The sequence below is a fragment of the Camelus ferus genome, chromosome 17 (assembly GCF_009834535.1).
Source record: "Camelus ferus isolate YT-003-E chromosome 17, BCGSAC_Cfer_1.0, whole genome shotgun sequence".
Taxonomy (NCBI): Eukaryota; Metazoa; Chordata; class Mammalia; order Artiodactyla; family Camelidae; genus Camelus; species Camelus ferus.
The window spans coordinates 9,374,432-9,396,508 of record NC_045712.1 but is presented as its reverse complement, the minus strand read 5'-3'; the positions used below and the strand labels follow the sequence as shown (position 1 = coordinate 9,396,508).

Below are 22,077 nucleotides of genomic sequence, written 5' to 3'. Positions count from 1 at the left end.
GCCTCTGTGTACCCCACTTAAGATTGTGTCTAACGTGTGAATCAACTTGTTGAAGACATCAAGAGAATTCTAGATCTGTTTTACATTTTATAATTCATTCTAAGCAGCAGCATTTTTACTGATGGGAAGGGGTGAAAGCCTTGTTTATCAAGACATTTTTTTCACTTTGTAATAAGTCGAAGATAAAATGAATGAGTTGCTTACACCTGTTAATAACCTTAGACTTCCTTTTCCCTTAAGCCCCCAAATAAATCTTAGTTTAAAACATGAGAGGCCTTGAAGCTTAATTTAAACCCCGTTCTGCTTTTCCCTCTCCAGACTTTCAGCCTGTTGTCTCCCTGACTCAGAGGCTGGAAGAACTCTGAAAATCCTACTTTCTCCCTAATAACTTCTGTATCCAGAACCTACCAAAAAATATGATGGACTTCATTTTAGTTAACCAAAGTCCAAAAAGTACTCAGCTCCGATTTCTAGAACCTCTTGGTTGACATACTTTTTCCAAATAAGGTAGTTAAAAACTAATTTAGTTATTTTACTCACACTAAGTGATGTATGTGCTCCAGTTCCTGGGTTTCCTTCCAGTTGAGCAAAGAACTCGATAATTTACCCAGCAGTTTGGATACTGCCCTTGATGTCTGTCTCCTTCGTCCACAGAAAGTTACTGGGAAGTCCTGACAATTCTAATTTTCAGTGGTTTCTCAAAATTTCTCTTCTCATTCATACTGTCATTTTAAAAAAATTTCTACTTTGGCTACTGCAAGCCCTCCTACCTACTTTGCCAATCCACTTTTTCTCCTATCTTATTCACGCTGCTGCCAGAGTGGTCTTTTTAAAAGGCAAATCTAATAATGGTCTCTTTGTGTTTAAGGCCACTTAATACTTCCCCATTGCCCTTAGAGTAACTTATTTCACATATCTGCCTCTCTGGTCTAGCTTATTCTCAGGCTTTGATCCAATACCCACCTGCCACCAGTATATCATGATTTTGCCAGTGTTTGTTGATTGACAAATTAGAGTATGTATTATTCCTTATCAAAATGTTCTTCTAAAATGATGCAAACCTTTTTCTCTCTGATCTCTGCTTACTTTAAAAAGCGAACAAACTCAATTTATATTTAAGCACTCTCTTCTTGTTAAATTTAATATTGGGCAATTTTAATAATTGTGCAGATTATTTTGTCTGGCTCTGGGTAATAACTGTAAAATGAGTCCTTACAGAAACAAAGCAAAAGAACTGAAGGGCCTACCTGTTTACATGAATATGCTAGGCCAAGTTCACACAGAAGTTGTAAGAAAATTGCTGCAAATCACAAAGACTGGATGTCTTGGTGGAAATAGACAGTTTAGGTATTTGAGCCACTAGAGGGCTGTAATTAGACTATACTTCTGTTTAACCCCCAAGTTATTCATTTAGTTTCTCTTATTACTAATGCCAATTTCATACAATCACTGTAGTTTCAATTGGTTAGACAGAACTAGGGATGCTTTTTATTGTGTATGTCTGCGTGTCTTGTGGAGCAGTAAGTGCATTTGTGTAGTCAGAATTCTTTGAGCTGCATTAAACTTCTTCCCGGAGGGTGAAAAAATATCTGACTTAATTTTTCATTTTACGTAATGGGGGAAACTAAAATCCTTAAGTATTTTGTTGTTGTTTTCCTTTTGTGGGGTAGATGTTAGGAGATGAAGTAATTTTAAAGTATCATTTGATTACCAAAAGAATAGCTTTATAATTTTAACTAAAAAATATTGTAACCTAGCAGGCTTCTGATCACCAAAGTATTACTGAATTTAATTTATGTTTGAAAAATACAATGGATGAAGTATCCGCAGTGGCCATCTGAAATGCACTGTGTTCATTTCTGGCTTCAAGCTTTTACAGAACTCTGTCTTATTCTTCGCTAAGTTCTATTTAAAGATTTAAGGGGACAAATTTTTAAAAACACTAAACATAACATGGAAAATCAAGGTCACGTCTAAGGTTGACGATGGGGTGCTGCTTGCTGAATAAGAGAAAGCAGGGCTGTGTGTAATATAATTTTCTTGCTAGAGAGATGGTATGACCAGATAGGATATGTGAAAATTAAAGTTAAGTTTGGCATCCAAATATCCTTAGGTTTGCAGGTTTTTGATCTGTTTATTAGCCATGCAAAAATATATTGCTGTTTCTTAATCTGATCATAGTTGATTCTGCCACCAGAGTTATTTCCCTCCCTCCCTGCCACACTTTGATGTGATATGTTTTATTTTCAAGTGCTTATTTTACAAAGATCAGCAAACAAAATAAGATTTCCACTTCCCTCCTCCATCAGCCATGTTTTTTGTTTAGTTAGCCACCATCAACGGAAAGATATTAAAATGATTAACTCTCTAGTGTCTTAAATGACTGGATATTATGGAAATTGTACTCCAACTTTTATCTCTTAAATATGAATGCAGTAATATTACACTGTTGTAATTCATTTTGAACTATTTAATCACTGCAGTCTGTAGATAAGTCGGCTTCTGAATCTTTGCCTAATGTCATAACTAAGTCCTCTTTTCCACTTAAATCACCATGTCTGTGTTGAAGACAGGTAGTTAGAGAATCCAACTATATGAATAGGAGGTCTAAAGATGAATTTAATAGCAAGACTTCCCCAAACCTTTTCAGTTTCCTTTCATTTTAATTGTGATAATGAGTGCAGGTGAGGGGTTATTGGTTATCTACCTTCAAGTATACTTCAGAGCAGAGTCTGTGGTGGAAAGCACTGGGTCTGGGTTAGAATACCTGGCTTGAGATCTGGTGCTGTGGTCTGTCTACCTATGTGACTTTGGACTGCATTGTTTAAACTTCTCTGACCTTTACTTTCTTCCTGAATATGGCTGCTACGAACTTGACTCTACAAGATACTTCTGGTTAGTCTGTTTAAAAGGAAATCCCAATAGATATTATAGTGTATCCTTTTGAGGTTTAAAAGCAAAAAATTGGAAACCACCTAAATAGCCAAAAGTAAGGAATTGCTTACATACATTTTGTTACTTCAGTAGTGGAATACTGTGTATTAAAATGAGTCATGGAAATGAGTCATTGAAATGATGAAATGATGCTGTCAATCTATATTTATTAACCTGGAAAGGCATTGACATTAATTTGTAAGTAAAAAACACATTATTAAATATAGTGCATAATAGACTTCATTAAGTTTTCTAAGTAGTGTGTGTATACGCACATTGATACACATATAAAACATATAAGATGTATAGTGGCTACCTCTGGGTGTTAAGATTTGGAGTAATTTTTTGCCACTTGCGTTGTCTAATTTTTCTAAAATAAACAGATTGCTTACATAAAGACACACACCCACACAAATTCCAATTTCAACCCCAAGGTTTTCCAGATTCTCTGACAATTCCTCTCTCTCAGCCACTAAACACGTAGTCCGTGGCCAAGGCATTGGAGCCAACATTATCTTGGGTACCAGCCCCTTTGTCCCCATTGTCCTGACAACCAGTAGCCCAATTCAGAAGTCATTCTTTCTCATCTGTGGATGCAACAAGCTTCTAACTAGTCACCCTGTTTCCGCCCTTCACCTCTATTTCTACCCTTCCAATCAATCTACATAAAGATCCTCAAATCATAACTGTTCTCTAAAAAAACAAAAAGTGTTTTCTAAAAACACAGAGTTTTCTGTCATCCTTAGCTCCTGTCTCCCTTCCCAGCTCCAACCCCATCGATAGAGGATAACTTTTTATCCTAGAACGTTCTGTTTATGCTCTTCACCCTGGTGTTAAAAGCCCTTCATAACATAGCCGGCGTTTATTTCCTGCTGTCCCACACATACCCTGTACCCAGCCAAACATAACTACAGTTCTCTGAACACCCTGGACTTTTCTGTTTCTGCTTTAGACCATCATATTCCATCAGTTTGTAATACTAATGCCTATTAAAGCTGGACTCATGATTTATAGCCTAGCTACATTCCCAATGTTTCTGAATTTTAGATGTGTTCTTTTTAACTTCTGAATATCATATCATCTTTGGAATTTATTTATTAATTCATTTATTCATATTATTTTTGAACATCTGCTGTGTTTCAGGGGCTATCTGGATGCTTAAATATAGAAGTAAATAAGACATATAACCCCCACTGCCCTTGAGTCATTAACAATGTAATGTATTTAACATTTCTCCTCTGGTAAATTTGTTGACTTACGGTGAACTTTCCTTAACTACCATCTCCCACATATACACTGATTGTAGGCATCTAGAGTGTTATTTATGTCTTACTCTCTCATAGAAACTACCCTGCTGTCTTTCAAATAGAAGGTAGTCAATAGATACATTGTTGGAAGGCCTGAGAGAAGGATAGAATAAAATATTTTGTTCCATATACATATGTGTTATATATAACTATGTATACAATATATAATTATATATATAATTTTAACCATGTAAAAATTTCCTTGTTCAATGTTTTTAAAAATTAGATTTGATTTCTAATTAGCATTGTTAACCTGTGAAATGATGAGAACAAGTTATTTCTCCTAGTTACTAGGGGAGTCCAAGATGAGACTGATTTCTTGAAGTAAAACTGAAGCAAAGAGTACATTCTTCTATGACAGAGCAAGTTGTGAACTGAGTTCAGAACTCAGACTTAGTAATTTGCCCTAGAACTCAGAGGCCTGAGAGTGACTTCTTAATTAATGGTCATTGGTCTACAGAATTGAGAGGTTTAACCACATGTTGGACACTCCACTGTATTCATGTCCCATAAATATATACTATGCCTCCAAGTTGTGTTACTATTTTTTTAAAAAAGCCCTTAATGCAGTATTCCCTCTTTACTCAATAAATCATTCACACTAGAATTTCGCTGGGAAAAGTGAGCTCCCTTACTGTCTATTAAGTGTCTCTATCTCTTCGTGTTATAGCTTTTTCTCATTTTAAAGTGAGAATATCAGTTTTTTTTTTTAAAGAAAAAAGGCTGGGTAATATATTAAAGACTATTTGCACAATAGGTCATTTCTTTTTAGAGCTATGAAAGAAATCTAAGTTAATATTTTTAAATGAATCCTTTTGTTTTCAAGTGAATCTTGTGTGCAGTTGTTTTAGCCCAGATCTATCTGCTAAATCCATTAAAAACAAAGTAAACAAACCAGCTCTGTTTTTAATCTTAAGAGAAATCTTCATCTGTATAAGGAATTCCAGTGTACCTGTATGGTTTGGTGTGTGAGAGATTTGATCCTGAAAAATTTCATCTGAATTGCATGTGCGTATTGTACTATATTTCAAATACAGCTGAAAACACCTGCTCCTGTCTGCAAACAGGATGTGCTGTTAGTCTTTTCTTTCTGCAACTGAATTGTAAGTTCGTTGGGCACAGGAATCATGGTATACTATTTGCTTAAGTCTGTGCCTTGCAGGAAATCAAAGCATTTGTTGATTTGGTTTACTGAACTTTATATTATCTTATAAGACAAATGCTGCTTTTCTGGTATGAATGATTTGTCTTAACAATCTGAGTTTTCATATATTGGTCTAAGAAATTAGTTTTAAAACACATGTAAGGAGTGAAATCTTTTCTTTTTTATTGAATGTCATTTTTTTATTATTTTTTATTCTTCAAAAGAGTTTATATAAACTTTATATATTTTTCTGATTTTTACTTTCAGGATATTTTAGTATTAATGTGTATCTTTTGGTAACTCTAGAAGAGACTTGGTTTCCTATCTATAATGCTGTATATTCAAAATATAATAAAGAAAATAAAATCGACATGTGCAACTTTTCCTCTCCTGTTGCCTGTTGTTTCAGACAGAAATTACAAAGCACCTTTCTTACTGTCTTTTCTGCAATAGCTATTTCTTTCCAAATCCATAGTGATGTGGCATTTCAGCTCAAGAGGAGGAATTGCCTGATGTCTTATTTAATACTATGCCTCTGTGAGTTGTCCTCTCTATTTTTTCTTGAAGTTATACACTGGTAAAACTACTGTCATTGCCCTTGCTTTTCGTCTTTGCTGCACATTTACTTTTCGACAGGCTTAAATAATGGCTAAAATGGTTGAGGTGATTTATGCCTGTAGAGTGATGTCTTCATTTGCTCTAGTCACATTCTTTTTTTTACTAATGGTCTGGTGAACACCTAGTGTAGGTGCATTTTATTAGAGAGTATATTCCCTCTAAATGCTGTTCCTAAGCTGAAAGAAATGGGCCATAATCATATAAAAATAAAGTATCTCTTTGTAGAATTTATAAGAAATGCAATGTCCCTATTCCTGAGGCGTAGAACATAAGGGATTTTTTTTTTCTCTCGCTATAAGATTGCTCTTTATACTAATGCTGATTAAGTGAATCAGATCTACAGCTGTTGTGACATCTAGGAAAATGAGTGCATCTACTGAAAATCTCAGTTGAAAGAAGTAAATCTCTTGAAGTTTATAGTTAGGTACAATTTTCTTCTTCCTGTTGAGACAGGAAAGATTGGTTCCTTGTCTCTGCAGTTTGCTTCGCTCCTAGTTCATAAAATTGCAATTAATAATGGTGAGCTAAGATCATTCTGGATTTGATGTACTGTCCTATCATCATTGAAAGAGAGTCTTTAAATCTGCTGTTTAACAACTTGTAGGGACTTTGCACTGATTAATTCATCTGGTCATAGTCTCCAGGCTGACATGGCATCTTCTAGGCCTTCCATTCCATTGGGATCAGCATCATCATTTTATAAGAAATGAACTTACAACTTTATAGGCTTCGTTGGAGAGAAATTTCAACCGTCAGCTGTAGGACGTGCCCCTGGAATTTAATTTGTTGACCTATGAGGACACAGAAGATCTCATCTTTTACTGAACTTTCTAAATGTAAAATAAGGTTATCAGAGAATCAAGATGATTCTGCCATTTGAACTCCAGTAGAAGGCCAATACATTTAAAATAAGTACTCTCCTTCCTGAAATGTTCAGTGCTCTATCAATAGTACGTGTCAGGTTCTTAAGAAAATATTATCCCTTGAGGTAAAAGCACTGGAAATTGGGTCATGGGTACTGGCTTTTAGATTGGACATTATTTGGAAGCCACACAGCACCTGTTCTCCTTCCATTCCAGTGCTAGAACCTGAGTTCCCCCTGAAGAAGCGTCTCTCACTCTTTATGTGCACTTCTTGTGGTACTGTCAGTCAAGGTTACCTGCCCTGCCTAGCCTACCCTGCCTAGCCAGGATGGGGACTCATAGCCAGAACTGTTGAGCTTTCTTCCTTGAGATTTGCAGCCTTGACTGCAGGAGGATGAGAGGACAGAAAAAGTGTGTGGAGCTAATTTGTTCTAGGAGTGGTGACCTGAATATATTGACAAATCTTGCTGTCTGGATCACTAGAGCCAAATTAATTCCTCCTCGTTCTGGACCTGAATTTTCTTTCTAGACTGCAAACTGACTCTATGCCTCCCAATAAATTCCTCTCTTCATTAACTTTAGCTAGAAAAAGTGATTGTCTATTACTTTCTGGTCAAAAACTATGTGATGATTCATTTTATATGTCAACTTGGCTGGGCTAAGGGATACCAGGATAGCTGGTAAACATTACTTCTGGGTGCATCCATGAGGCTGTTTCAGGGGAATAGATGAGCACTTGAATTGAGAGTCTGATGAAAGAAAATCTATTTCATCAAAGTGGATGAGCATCATCCCATCTCTTAAGGGGTGAATAGAGCAAAAAGGAAGAGGAAGGACAAATTTGCTCTCTCCACTTGAGCTCGGACATCTGTCTCCTGCCCTTGGACATCAGCACTCCTGGTTCCCAGAACTTCTTGCTTGGACCAAGATTTACACCGTTAGCTCTCAGACCTTGAGGCTTGGCCTGGAACTCTTATAATTATAAGAACTCATCTTATAATTGTTAAATTTTTAAATTAGTATGTTATCCTTTGATAGTCCTTTGCCTAACTTTCTTTCGAGAATAAAATGCAGTGGGATGTGTTTTACTACAGTATAAAATATATCTCTAGTAGGCATTTCCAGGGTAAGGAGTTTATTGGAATAAAGAATGTTAACCAAGGTCTCTGAAAGGTTCCAGGCTTTGTTTGTGGGCAAACTCCCCACACTCATTAAATGTCAGTTTTCTTTTGGGTGAAAATGCTCCAGCCATTCTTGTTTTCATTGCGTTCTTGAAACATGACATATTCTTTCCTGCCCTACCCCTTCTACCTGAAATTTTACTTCATTTCCTTTAGTGTCCCATCAGCAGATGCTTTCTCAATCTTCAGGTCTAAGGCAAAATCTCTAGCCAACGTTCCCTTTCAACATTACTTAAAGTGGACAACTGATCTCATACATCTTGATTGATAATCTTCGTGGGGATGTAGGCATTTCACACTTAACCTGACCCCTCTCCCCAGATCTCCTGATTGTTTCATCTCCAGCCAGTTTTTCTCATATTCTTCACGCAGCACAACCATCATGCAGTGTCTCAAGCCAGGAGTCAGCCTTGCCTCGCTTCTTTCTGTCGCCTCACATCTGTGCACCAGCCAGTTCTGTTGGCTCTGCCTCTAGACTAGGTCTTGAATCCTATTCTGCCTCTGACCTTCACAGTTGTATCCTATCCCGCTTACCATCTTTTGCTTGGTCAACTGCAATGTCTTCTATTTTATTCTGCCTACATGCAATACCATGTGCAATAACTAATGATTGTTCATATTCTCCTGCTCAGAATCTCAAGTGGCTTCTAATTCAAATTAGGGAAAAACATCCAAATTCCTGACTGTGGCCAGCAGGATTGTACATTATTTGCAACTTTTTTTCCCTCCCTTCCCTATTGCCTTTTTTCTTCCTTCCCTTTCTTCTTTCATCCTTCCTTTTCATCCAGCCATTCTGAGCCCTCCTGTCTTTACACAGCCTCTTTTCCCTGTTGAATGCTCTTGCCAGATTTTTGCACAGCTAGCTCTTTCTTGTCAATTAAGTCCTGACTCCAGTATCTCCCTCAGACTTCTGTGACAACTGATTCTAAAGGAGAGTTCCCTATGCCAGTCTGTATCGCATCATCTTGTTTCAAAGCTTGCAAACAGTTACCCTGTGATGTGATCGTGTGCTTGTTTTACTTATATGACTTGCCAGGACATCTTTTCACATCTCATCTCTCCTTTCAGTTCTGATTAAAAACAAAACAACATTCTGTTTGACTGTTACCTTCTCCTTCCTTGTATTTTGGTTATTAGGTGACACATTTTCCCAAGTTCGTGGAGACTGTAAAAATAAGAGCTAATGATTGTTTCCTTTGTATACTTAGTAAAAGGAAATCAAGATAGGCTATTTGTGGAAAGTAACAGTTTAAAATAGGTATTAGTGTGGCTTAATTTTTAAGCTAGACACAAGAACACAGCCCTTTTAAAAATAAGAATTATCCGAGTGAGAGAATTAGGATCGATTAATATTTAGTCATTATAATAAAGCACTTAAATACAAGTTCCTTGAGGGTAAAACTTGTGACATTTTCATTTTTTGACTTCTTTGTTTAATATGCTGTCTGGGAGTTCAAGAGGAGCCTTACCAAATGCTCACTGAATTGCATAAAATACATATTTCAGAATTGTTTTAATGCTTATGATCCAAAATTATTTTTTGAGCAAATGAAGTAAATGGTCTTCACTTAGAATTAAGGGGATTCAGTGAACTTACGAATGTCAGTAAATGTGAGTAAGGTTTACACTTTCTCTAGCTCCTCTGTAAACCTTGATCCGGAATGAGATGGGATTCTTGTGTTGTGGATTTGCGGTTCCACATTATCCTGAAAAGGGAGTTTGTGGAGCACGGCTTTTTGGGCTTCTAGGATGTTTCCCAGTATCTTGGATTATTAGTCTCTTAATATTCATGAATTCTGACTCAGTAATAACCAGAGTATTCAAAATGCCAACTCATTGGTGACCTGACTCCTCTACATCAGTACTAAATAAGTTTAGGGGAGATTCCTTTAAAACGTATCTACATTAAGATTTGAAATCACTGAAGACTGTAGTCAACATGTGACCACTTATAGAAAAGGAGCTATAGTTAGTTCAGAATAACTAGAGAATTTTCAGCTCTTATGCTCTTTGCTTCCTGGAATTTTTGGAAGCTGAGAGAAAAGCTTATTCATTGCCCTCCTCCCCTCCATCCTTTTTTAAAGTCAAATCTTTTCTGTAATATGAATTTTCTCAGTGGGGAAATGTAGCAGTTATGGGACAGAGTCAACACCAGTTTAGATTATAAAACTGTGCTTTGTACATTGAGGGCACACTTGTACCTTGGAATAATTTTATTCTCCCCTCTACTTATTACAACCATAAAGAGACTGCTTCACTAAAACAATTACAGGTAACTAGTCTTTTGAAGGACAAACAGTTGTATTTCAATGCTCTTTATTTCTCATTTTTTAGGTCAAACAACTGTTTTGACTTTGAGTATATATATGTAAATATTTATGGCAAACCAGTCTTCAGGAAATTGTAATAGATTTTGTTAAGAGATACAAGCTTTTAGAACTGAAGTTACAAACTGGTAGCCTATGGACTGAAATAGACTCACAGAACCTGGTTTTATTTACCCTGCATGGTGCTTTCTTACCCTAATTGTTGTTGTTTTTACTTAACCTTTAGAAATCACGAGATGTCACATAGAAATCCAACTTCTCCTGGAAAATCAGGAGACGCTGGAAGAAACTGTGTAGTTCAAACACTGGTGATGCTGTGGTTTTAAACTGCAACTGGCAACAATTTAAAGGCTTCCATCCCTTCATCCTGATGCTTCTCTTCCGTATCAAATGGTGTAAGGTGCAAGCACTGAAATGCTTACCCCGAATGCTCCGTGGCTTAATGGGGTATTACATGCCATCTGATTCCACCTGTAATCCCCCCCCCCCCCAATTTCTTTGTTATATCAATTTTTCTTTCATAAAGTTTTTCACTGTTAGGCTTATTTTCTTCCTCTCCTTGTTGGGACGTTTCTCCTGGTCGTTTTGACCTCCCTTTAGGGCTACTGAATGCATTGCTGTCTTAGTCATCACTGTCTCTCTTGCCTAAAACTTTCCTCTGCCTGCCTCATCTCACTCTGTACTCCAGTTACAGATTTATATGCCCCAATCACACTGCACTATATTAGTCCCTGACCCTTACATCCCACTTCCAACTACTTAACTTATAGTTGGCACTCAGTTTGTCCCCCTTGTTTCCAAGATGCCCACTGCCCTAGCACCAGAGCAGGCACCTTGCAGCCCCTGACGCCTTTGCTCCCAGCGTTAACTCTTCCTCTCCACCTACGTAAACAGATCATGACCACCTTCCAGACCGCCGTGGTCCACAGTTACACAAGACAGCTGTCTTGCCTGGTGCATATTTCAAAGTCATATTTTGTTTCGCTGACTGTCTTAAAACAAGGTTTCTCTCAGTATGGTCCCTGAACATCTGCCTCTGTGTTACTTGGTCTTAAGCATTTATTTCTGGGTTCCACCTGTATTCTTCTGAATTCCTTAAGTTGGGACCCAGCAATCTGACCAGTCTACAATTTGAGAAGTCAAGAATTTAAAGGTTAGGTGACCAGTAATGGTGTAAGATTGCCTGATAGTTTGATAAAAGGTAAAATAGGATTCAGTTAATTTTACACTGAGTGCATTTTCAGGTTTATTAGTGTGTTTCTTAAATAGTATTTACCCTAATTGTTAATAAAAGCTCTAGATGTTGCTTTAACCAGCTCTTTGGTATAATTGCTAAATCAGGCCCATGGTCCAAAAGACAGAAAGTAGAAGGCAAATAAGAGCCTCTTCACCTTCCAGAAAAAACCAAGACAGTTAGATAAAATGTCATGCTCATGCCTTGCCTCCAGTAACACCGCTGTTAATAAATGTTGAATCCAGTTGGATAAATTAAATGAATGTTTAAAGGTGAGAAGTTAGAAAGAATATCAGCACTCAAGTTAGCAGTGATGGTGGTAACTTTTATTGGTCCCCTGCTCATTCTGAGGTCAGGTTCTATGCTCAGTGGTTTATTCAGCTGATCACAGTGAGTACTTGCTCCAACCCTAATCAGGCATTGCCTTGATTCCCTGCATTTTAACAGTGGGCAGTATTCAGCTAGGGTTGTAGAGGGAGGCAAGAGACATTGTGATGGCAGAAGCAGTTACTTTGGCCATTCATGAAAAAAACCTTTGAATAATTTTAAAGTCTCTACAGTTGGCTCTTCCTATCCATGGGTTTCCACATCTATGGATAGATTTGAACATCCTTGGATTTTTGTATCTGCAGGGGGTCCTGGAACCAATCCCCCCATGGATACCACAGGACAACTGTATTTCTTTTTCTTTTTTGGGGGAGGGAGGGGGTTTGATAAATTTCAAATGTTGATTGATAATGGCTGGAGAAGTCCCTGTGACAAAGTGGTTTAAGGCAAAGAACAGAGTTTGGAACTGGAAGATTTGGGTTCAAGATTTAGTTTGCCACTTAACGCCTCTGCAAGTTTGAGCATGATCCAGTTTCTCTGACCCTCAGTCCTTTAATCTGTAAAATTGGACAATACTACTGCATACCAAATGGTTGTAGGGACCAAGAGAAAGCATTTATATGAAATTCTATGAAAGAAACAATGGTGGGAAAGACTGAGGTGTGAAACGAGGACCTCCTTGTTTGCTGCCCATGCTGAACTTTGGCTGAACGCTCAAAAATAAAACTGCTGAATATCTGCTGAGTTGCCAAAAGGAAAGAAGTATGCTGAGAACTGGACCTTTCTGGACAAAGTAAACCCAACTTTTCCCTATTAGGGGATGAGATGTTCTCGATAACCCAGTTGTTATGTATGGAACAGTCCAAATCTTTGGTGAACAACTTGTCTAAGCCTGCATGAACTTCCTGCTTTTTCCCATAAAATCCACTACCCATTTTCCTGTGGTGGAACACTATTCTGGATTCCTTTGAAATCTGTGATCCCAGAATTGCAAATCTAGACCCCAAATCAACTGCTGTTTTGCCTCTTTATACTTTGTGGTCCTTTCTGTTGACAATGCTGTAAAAATACAGAGTGCTGTGACTAGTGCAGGTTGTTCAGAGTGTGGACCATGGTCTCAGAAAACGTTATATGATTTTGAATCACATCTTAAAGAGGAAAAAAGACACACAAATGATGAAATCTCTTCCCCATAGTTTCACATAGCAGGTATTATAATCCCCAGCTAGGGAATCTGAAGCTCAGAGAGGTTAAGCAACATGACACAGTCACACAGCTAGTCAATAACTGAGACGAATTTTCAAAACTTCACGTGCCTGACTTCAAATCCTCTGCTCTTTCCACTGCACCAGCCTGCCTTCTTTAAGAAAAATGAGCCAACACATCTACAGTTCCTTAAACATTAAAAGAAAAAGACATTTATGTTCGAAAACTAACTCATCCTGATAATTCCCAATTAAGATGTTGTCATCTAGCATCTGGCTCGATTTCCTTTTATGAAATACAGTAAACATAATTTGAGTGTAGCTTAAATGAAGTGTCCAAATGGGATAAAACAGGTCACCTGGGAAATTAGATTTTATAGATTACAAGAATTCAATGCCTAAATTGTACTTAATGGACACAATTTTTTTTAAAAAGAAAAGTCTTCAGGAAACAATTGACTGGTCTCTTAGTTTCATCATTTCTCTCTGATACATGTAGAGCATGGGGCCATTAAAGCAAAAATAAATCAGAAAAACTTCAGTATAAGTCGTAGTGAAAAATGCCTTTGTCTTCACGGATTTGGTCTTCAGAAGAAAAACAGGGGTATCTTTGGACCAAGTTTAGTTTTTTCACTTCTCCATTTTTTTTTTATGATTCTTTTTAAGAGATGGTTTCATAAAAATAAAGAAAGAAAGAAATAATTTATCAGCCCTGTGGCTTTCTGAAGGAAATTATTCTGAGAATACTACATGTCTGTACTAACTTTTATCCTGAAATAGTCTTCAGCTATTAAATTTGAGCTCCAGCTATTAAATTTGATTATGGGGGCCATGCGGCAGAAGGATGATCTTTTTTTTAAAAAAGTGAACATTTAAAAATGAGGGTTGGGTAAGGCAGGATTAAGAATAAGAGTGGATGGGAGAGTATATGTGAAGGTGGGGGTACTGATTAAACACTTTACGGAAACTTTTTGAGCACAGATCATGTCCAAGCAAGTAACCGAAATATCTTTCCTGTGAAACACGGTATAAGGTGGTAGTTAAATTTATGTGCTGTGGACTCACACAGGCTGGGATCAAATCCCAGCTCTGTCACTTCTTAATTTTGTAATTTTGGGCAATTTACTTAAACTCTTTGAGACTCTGTTTCCTCACCTGAAAATGAGGAATAATTAGTGCTTCAGAGGGTTCCTCTGATGATTCAGCATAAGCACCAATGCACGTTGTCAACGTGTTTGATGTCATTATCATTACTATTTTGATGTGGTAAAACTTATTTATTAAAGTCTCCTATGACCTTATCAAACAATTTTGAAGAATGGCAACTACTTAAGAGCCATCTCTTTACAATCAAATAGATTCATGAAATGTTGTAAAAGACACAACTTATCTATCAAGTCAGTTTCCCCAAAGAGACATTAAAGGTATTCATAAAAAGAAAAGACTATGAAACCAAACCTTCTAGTAAATCATCATTAGTTTATAAATATTTTCCAAAGTGCACAAATTTGTATTCCTCATAGGAGGACATATTGATTTGTGTGTGTATTTCAAGCAACCACGTTACGCACGCCGTGCTTGCGGCTGACCGTCTTCTCCTCTGGGAAGGTGGCTTCTCTAATTGCAGTGAATGGCAATTCTATTTGTAGACATGACTTCCTACAGCCTGCACGCCTTTCTGTGATTATTATTTAAAAATAATACTTGTCATCAAATTATTTCATCCTCCTGGCTACAAAGGAGAAAATTCTACAGCACAACAAGAACCTCATGGATAACATGTATCTGAGTTGAAAATGTGTATTCTCTTACCAATAAAATCATCTGCATGTACTGTGGTCTAAGAAATACAAAAAGCATTTCAATACTAAATACCCTCAAACTAGCACTTAGGCCAAAAAAAAAAAAAAAAAAAAAAAAAGAAAAGAAAAGAAAAATCAAAAGTACTAACATCACTTGAGCTGCCTGGGTATTTTCCCTTCTTCTGCCACATTGTTTCTTGCTTATAAATAAAAGCACAATTTTGACATTGATAGAAAATCAACAGCAAGAGGACTTACCTTCCTTCAACCAAGAAGTGTTATTTTTATCATTTTCAAAATGCTCAGCTGTTCTGACTTTTATCTTTTCCTGCTGAGTTTCTGACATCTAAGTGGAAACAGAATTGGTGATATAAAAAATTCATTAAGAACCCAAATTTATAACATGGAACCTTATATTTAGAGACAACTGCCATATTATAGGAACATTTTATCTCTAGTTTTTCAGCTCCCTCTCTAATGGTAAGTCTTACATTTTATCCAATTGTAGTATTTTAAAACATTGACATTGAAAATCAAACTTCAGATGATATTTCACTTTTCAGCAGTCAGGATTGCTATAAACTCTTATTTCTGAATACAAAAGAATAACAGATTAACAACTAGCCAGAGATTTGTTTAAAAAGAAAGAAAGAAACAAAAACAAACATCTTGATGTTTTTCTTAGCAGTCTACAGAAAAGCATGCTGCAAAGGGATGTACAAAGATATAAATACTAATAAATACAGAAGGACCTTTTCAGCCATGTGCTGGGTAGATTGAGACTCTTCCGACCTCAGCCAGGCCACGTTGTTTTTTTTCAAGGTGTTGAGACCTTTTATGCATCCTCAGTGCACGGCATGCGACTTCCATGACTTCTCACAGTGAGCGAGGATGCTCCACTAGTATCAGCACCTCGATGTACTTACCTGTGTGTTCCCACGGGAGGAGGCCCAGGGCGCGGGACGGGGGAGCAGTGTGGCAGTGCTCTGGGCAGCCTCCCTGTCTCTCAATGTCCAGCATCCCTCTGCCCTGCCAGAAGTGAGCGAAGAAGCAAATACACTCCCTCCCTGGGTGGTGCTAGATTTGTATTGCTGCCAGAAGCATCCAACTTGCGGCTGAGAGGTTTTTTGTTTTTTGTTTTTTTTTTTTTTTTTAAGGTAATATAAAGCCTGTGGTTCAAAACAATAAAAACCTTCTCCAGGCTAGCACTTATTTAAAATGACACTCTGCAAAATAAGGTAAAAAGACCGAACTCTTTTCAAATTGACAGAGTTGTCCTGTCTCCTGTTCCACACCCGCCATTCATCACTTATGGTTATTATTAAAGGATGTAGGAAAAAATAGATTGAAAAATGTACGGAGACTCTTTGGGCTCCAAGAAACGGAAGAGAAACCGCAAAAGGTTTATTTTCTAGAAGTTCAGCCTGCAGCTGCTATTTTGAAAAGCACGTTTTCCTAATGTTTTATAGGCAACAAAAAAACATCTCAAGTTCTTTTGAGAGTCTGCAGATATTGCAAAAAGAATTTGGAATGGCATTCCAAAGAGGATTTGTCATTAGATTGTTAGGCAAAGATAATACTGTTTTCAACAGAAAGTTAACAACATAAAGCATTACCCTTAGGTATGCATGATGATAAATAGTCCAACATTCCTAAATGTTGTGATTTTTTTACTGTAAAAAATCATCTTTATTTTTGCCTCCTCCAGTGTCTTTACCTGGACAACTGTCTGTTATCTGATCGTCTGGTATTCATTTTACCTCTCTCCCTAACTCCATTTCTTCTTGTACTTGGCTCCCAGTTTTCTGTGAAAACTGGCTGCTTAGTGTAGCTTTTAAAGACAATAGAACTGGTACCAAAAGATAAATTTCATATTCCTTAAACAGCCAAGGAAGACCTTGACTGGTCAGATTCTGTAACATCATTTTCAAATTGTGGCTTTAAGTTTTAAGATTTCTCCGAGGTACCTAACCTTTTACTCTAACCTAATTATAATGCTGCCCTTTCTTGAACTTGCTTCTGTTGTTAACATCCCAGAATGTTTCTTCAAAATCCCATCTCTGCCCCTACCTTGAAGCCTTCTTGGTCTCTCTCATCTAGAGATGATCAATCCCTTCTCTGATCCCACTTGGGACTCCTGGAATAATCAATCACCCCTTTGTGGTCTTATGTAAACCTGTCTTACCTTCCCAGCAAGATTATAATCCCCCAGAGGACTCATCCTCCATCTCTGCATTTTACGCATCCTGCTTCAGTATGTTACATGATCACCTGCAGATAATCATGACTGGATAAACAAAACCAACATATCAAAAACCAATGATTAAAAAAACCAAAAAAAAAAAAAATGGTGTTTTCTGTTGTCCCAAAGTCGTAGGATACACCTGATTACAAAGTTCCTTTAGAGTTATAGCATTCTATGTCCCTTCATCATAAATTTGGAGACCTAATCTAATTCCCTTAGTAGTTTAAGCAGTGTCCTTCGGAAAAGAAGTTATCTGAATTTTATTTAGTAGGGGGCAGAAAGACATTTGGTAAATAACAATCACAGTGATCTTAAAACAATGAACAGAGACAACATCAGAGCTAAAGAAAATCTAAGGTGCAAATATGTCTAGATGAGAAGAAATCATTTGAAGTATTCAGGAGAGGGGTGAGCCAGAAACGCACTTGAACCTGTTATCCTCCTAGTTTGTTTTCAGTTGTATTTTAATATTGGATCATATGACTATTAACTATTCCTCAACAGAAACCTTTTTTTTTTTTTTAAGATTCAAAATGGTTTTCAGTCTTTCTAAGTTTACAATCATATAATCTCTACTTCCACACAGTTTCTAAGGTGGAGAACCCATTCCTACCTGTGAGTGTGTGGTAGTGAAGCCTTTCTCAGATTCTGTGATTGTTTTTACATGTTTTATTTACCTCCAGCTAAACTAGTTTCCAGTTATTTTCCCAAGAGCAACCTGTAACTCAAACCTTGTCTACATTCCTTACTTTGGAGGTTATGAATTACTCTTAATTGTGGTTTCTTCTTCGATTATTCTTGACTTAACATATTTTCCACTTGTTTTACTTTTGTAGTTACTGTGATACAACTATTTGAGGCCCAGTGTTGAGAAAATTATAAACTCTAAAAACCTTAAGAAGAATAGTTCTAAGGGGGGAATTTTTATGAAGATAAAAATTCATTTCTAATTTGGGAAACTTATCCAATTTTGGCTGATATATTTTAAACATGTCCTAACAGTCAAACTTTTTCTATTGTTCTATTTTACCATATTTTTCTACTTAGCCTTTCACTGCTCTTTGATTTCATTTTTGCCCTTTGAATTGGCTTTTTTTTTTTTTGAAGACTGTGTGACATTATTTGAATTTTCTATATGGAATTTTTTGTTTTGTTTTGAAGAGCACCATTTTTGGAAATTAGACAACTCATTTTAAATTCTTTTCCTGTCTTTTTATTAGCAGTCATTCTTTATGAGAACTGTAGACATTAATAAGCATCATATTCATTTTTTTCATCTACTTCATCGGTAAAGATGATAAAAACAAGCACCAAGTGCTTTATCCTGAATCAATTGTGTATTGTGTCCTTGCTGGTTGGATGTTGTGTTGAGTATTCCATACTGATGTCAAGTTTTAAATCATACATTCATCTGCTTAGGTATGTACTTGGGCCACAGAGTTCTCCATCTGGGTGATGAAGTCTGGTTTGGACTGGGATTTAGTCTCCTGGACTAGGCTCGGCCTTGGGATGAATGAAATAACCACAGTTGGTGATGGGAAATAAAGAGAAGTTAAATCTGATGGATCCTAGGCAGAGCAGACTTGGAAATGGATGGTCCACAGTGAAGCTCAGAAATGACTAGCCAGCCTCAGAAGATAGACTGGTCTGACTAAGCTCCTAGGAGAATAAAGACATTTTGAAAAGAATCACCTGTCCAGATTATGTTTGTTGTGCTCATTTAAAATAATGAGCTAAGTGTTAACAGGTCTTTTAAAATTTGTCTAGCTGGTTTTCTGGCCTGCCCTGAAAAGCCCCCCTAGGGTGGTGTGGGGAGAAACTGAGCTAAACAATTCAGACCCAGGAATGTGATCTCAAGGCTCAGGTTTCCTTGTTAAATTCTGTTTTTGTTTTCTTTTCTAGAAGGAGATAGTTTGAATGTACTCTTGTTTTCTAATTCTGTTCCTTGTATTTTGACTCATGCAGCAGTTTTTCTGGTTCCTAATCAAAATCTGATCCAGAGGTAGAAGGTAGAGCTGGGCAGACTATTCAGCATAAGGCAATCTTTGCCAAAAGAAAACCTTGCAAGATCATGATGTTTTATGTTCTTGTTTCTGCTATAATAAAATTGAATGTGTGAAGCTGGAGCCTTCTTTAGCGATTATATGCTATTGTATTAGTCTTTAGTGATGGTCTTCAAAATCATTACATTTTCCCTTGCTATTGTTTGTACAATGATAGAATTATATGTCTAATGCACAATATGATATTAATCAATTTGTAGAGAAGTCACCAACTTAGATTATTTGATTTGAGGACTACTGTAGTACTACTTTCTGCAGGATTAGTGGATTGGATCCGAGTGGAAATGGTATAGGTGTCCTCTTTTGAAAGTATGTCTTCTGAATGTCTCCTCTGAATGTATGTTTACAGAATGGAATCTCTATATTATTTAGTACAGTTAATTAGAATGTTTATAGTAGCCATTCTTATAATCATTATATGCCATCAAATGTTTCACATTTAAAAATTCTCTTTGAAATAACTTAGCCTTTATACAAAAGCTCACATGGAGTAAATAAACATTGGTCCAGAGTATCAAAGGAAAAAGTAAATAAAACAAGAAGAAAATTCCATATTTGTAACACAGGCTTTCCCAGGTTACAGCTAACATCACAAGACATACCAATTCAAGGATTTATTAGTTCTCATCACAAGTTTAGGTTTAAGAAATAAAACTCAGGGATATAAAATGCATTAAGTTTTATCCTTGTTTCATGCCGGACCATTAAAAAAAAGCTGCTTACCTTGAACAAATTATTTTTACACCTTATAGAGTTTCTTTTACTGACATAGACTGTGGCTGGCATTGAGAAAAGATATAAGAATAAACATGTGACACTTACTCATGGGTTATGAAGATTTTTGTTTCCTCAGGATTGCAGTATACATTCTTTAATTTAATACAGCCTAGTTAGTATAAATATTGTTCCACTTCATGTTAAATGTAGTAACTTTGTAACTATATAATTCCATTTATGCACTCTCTCCTTTGTACTTTTATTGTTATATACTGTACATCTACAAATGTTATAATCTGACAGTGTTCCTGTGTGTGTGTGTGTGTGTGTATGTGACAATAGTCAATTGTCTATTAAAGAAATTAGGAGAAGAAAAGGAAGATAATTTTTTAAGGTTACCCATACAGTTGCCATTTTTGGTTTCTTCAGTTTCTTCTAGTAGACCTGAATTTTCGTTTGATTTCATTCTTCAGCTTAAATAATTTTCTTTACCATTTCTGGCAGTTTAGGCCTGCTGGTGCCAGACTCTTGAGTTCATTCTCATTTGTGAAGGATATTTACCCTGGATATAGAATTTTTGTTTGCCAGTTTCCTCCATCCACCCTTCCATCTTTCCTTCCTCCCTTTATTTTGATTTTGACATTATTCCTATCACTGTTCCCCTGTATCTAACATGCCTTTTCCCCTCTCTAGTCACTTTATTATTATTTTTTTGATCTTTGGTTTTCAGAAGCTTATCCATGATGTATTTAGGTGTAGTTTTTTTAAAAAAATTTTCTACTTAGGTTTTGCTGAGATTCTAGATTTTGCAAGTTGATGCTTTTCGCCAAGTTCAGGACATTTGGTGCCATTATTTCTACAGTTATTCTTTCTGTCCCCTTCTCTGTCTTCTCTTCCTGTAGCATTCCAGTTGTACATTTGTTACACCACTTCATATTTTCACAAAGGTCTCAAAGGCTCTGCTCATTTCTCCCCCAACTTTCTGCCTCTGTCCTTCAGATTGAATATCTTTGTAGATTTGCTTTTGATTTCACTAGCCCTTTCTTCTGTAGTCCCCAATCTATTAAGGCAATCCTGTATATTTTTCATTTTAGATATACTTTCAGTTCTAGAATTTACATTACATTTGGTACTGTCTAATAGTTCCTATTTATTTACTGGTAATACTGAACTCTCATTTATTATCACCAATTTTATTTAATTTCTTGATCATATTTATTATAGCTAGTTTAAAGTCATTAACTGGTAACTCCACCATCTGGATCTTCTATTGACTGCTTACTTTCTTGGTTATTCAAATATCTAATCATTTTTTATTGTATACTGAATATTTTGGATGATGCATAATGGAGAATGTGGACAATGCTGCATTCTCTTAAGGGGTATTGAATTTTGTTCTAGCAAAGCATTAAATTACTGGTGTATCATTTGGATCCTTTCAGGTGTGGTTTTATGTTTTATTAGTGTTGAGTCAATTTCAGTTTTTATTTTAGTCTTAGGATATAGCTCATGCTAAAATATATGGTTATTATGGCCAAAACATGTCTTTTTTTAGGTCTCAACTAAATGCCCAAGGTAGTCAGTCAGATATATCCTGTCTGTTTGGACCAGAGTGTCTTCTAACACTGTATTAATAACCCTGGTACATGCATTCAGTGCTCAGTCCCACAGAAGCTACATTTTGCAAGATGTTTCAGGTCTCATCCTATATATGCACAGCCCAGCTCCTAGCCAGTAATTCTAGGGTGTACTCTGCCACCTACCTGCTTTGTGCAACTCCATCTGCTCCAGAATCCTGCACTGAATGTTCTAGCCACTTTAAAAGCCTAAACTCCAGTCTCTGTCTCTTCAGTTTAGCAAGTCTGCCACTCTTCTTGGGCTTCATCTACTTGCGCTATGGTAGGGAGAGGGCTGCCACGTCAAGAGCTGGAGTGAATATGTAGCTCTTCTTTTGTGTTTCCCTACTCTCAAGAATTACAGTTCTATTCTGCCTGTTGTCTGATACTTAAAGGTAACTTCTCCATTTGCTTTGTCTGGTCTCATAACTATATAGGAAGAGATGCACATCCAGTGCCATTTATTCCATTGAGACCGAAAAATGAAAGAGTGT

At 36.6% G+C, this 22,077-nt stretch overlaps 1 protein-coding gene, 1 long non-coding RNA gene and 1 other non-coding gene across 7 annotated transcripts in view; 2 read left to right on the top strand and 1 right to left on the bottom strand.

Annotated features, from left to right (window-relative positions):
- Window positions 1-16,402, bottom strand: part of MDFIC2 (MyoD family inhibitor domain containing 2) — a 93,556-nt gene extending 77,154 nt beyond the window's left edge. Inside the window, exons 1-2 of the mRNA XM_032458012.1 lie at window positions 15,869-16,402; window positions 15,201-15,288 (exon numbers count right to left, since the gene is read on the bottom strand). Of these exons, the coding sequence (XP_032313903.1) occupies window positions 15,201-15,288 (88 nt within the window). The 5' untranslated portion in view covers window positions 15,869-16,402. The remainder of the gene's footprint in view (window positions 1-15,200; window positions 15,289-15,868) is intronic.
- Window positions 1-22,077, top strand: part of LOC106729852 — a 659,616-nt gene that overhangs the window by 234,415 nt on the left and 403,124 nt on the right. The window lies entirely within an intron of this gene.
- Window positions 18,923-18,985, top strand: LOC116657352. The gene has a single exon (XR_004312471.1). It is a non-coding gene; the product is annotated as a U7 small nuclear RNA (small nuclear RNA).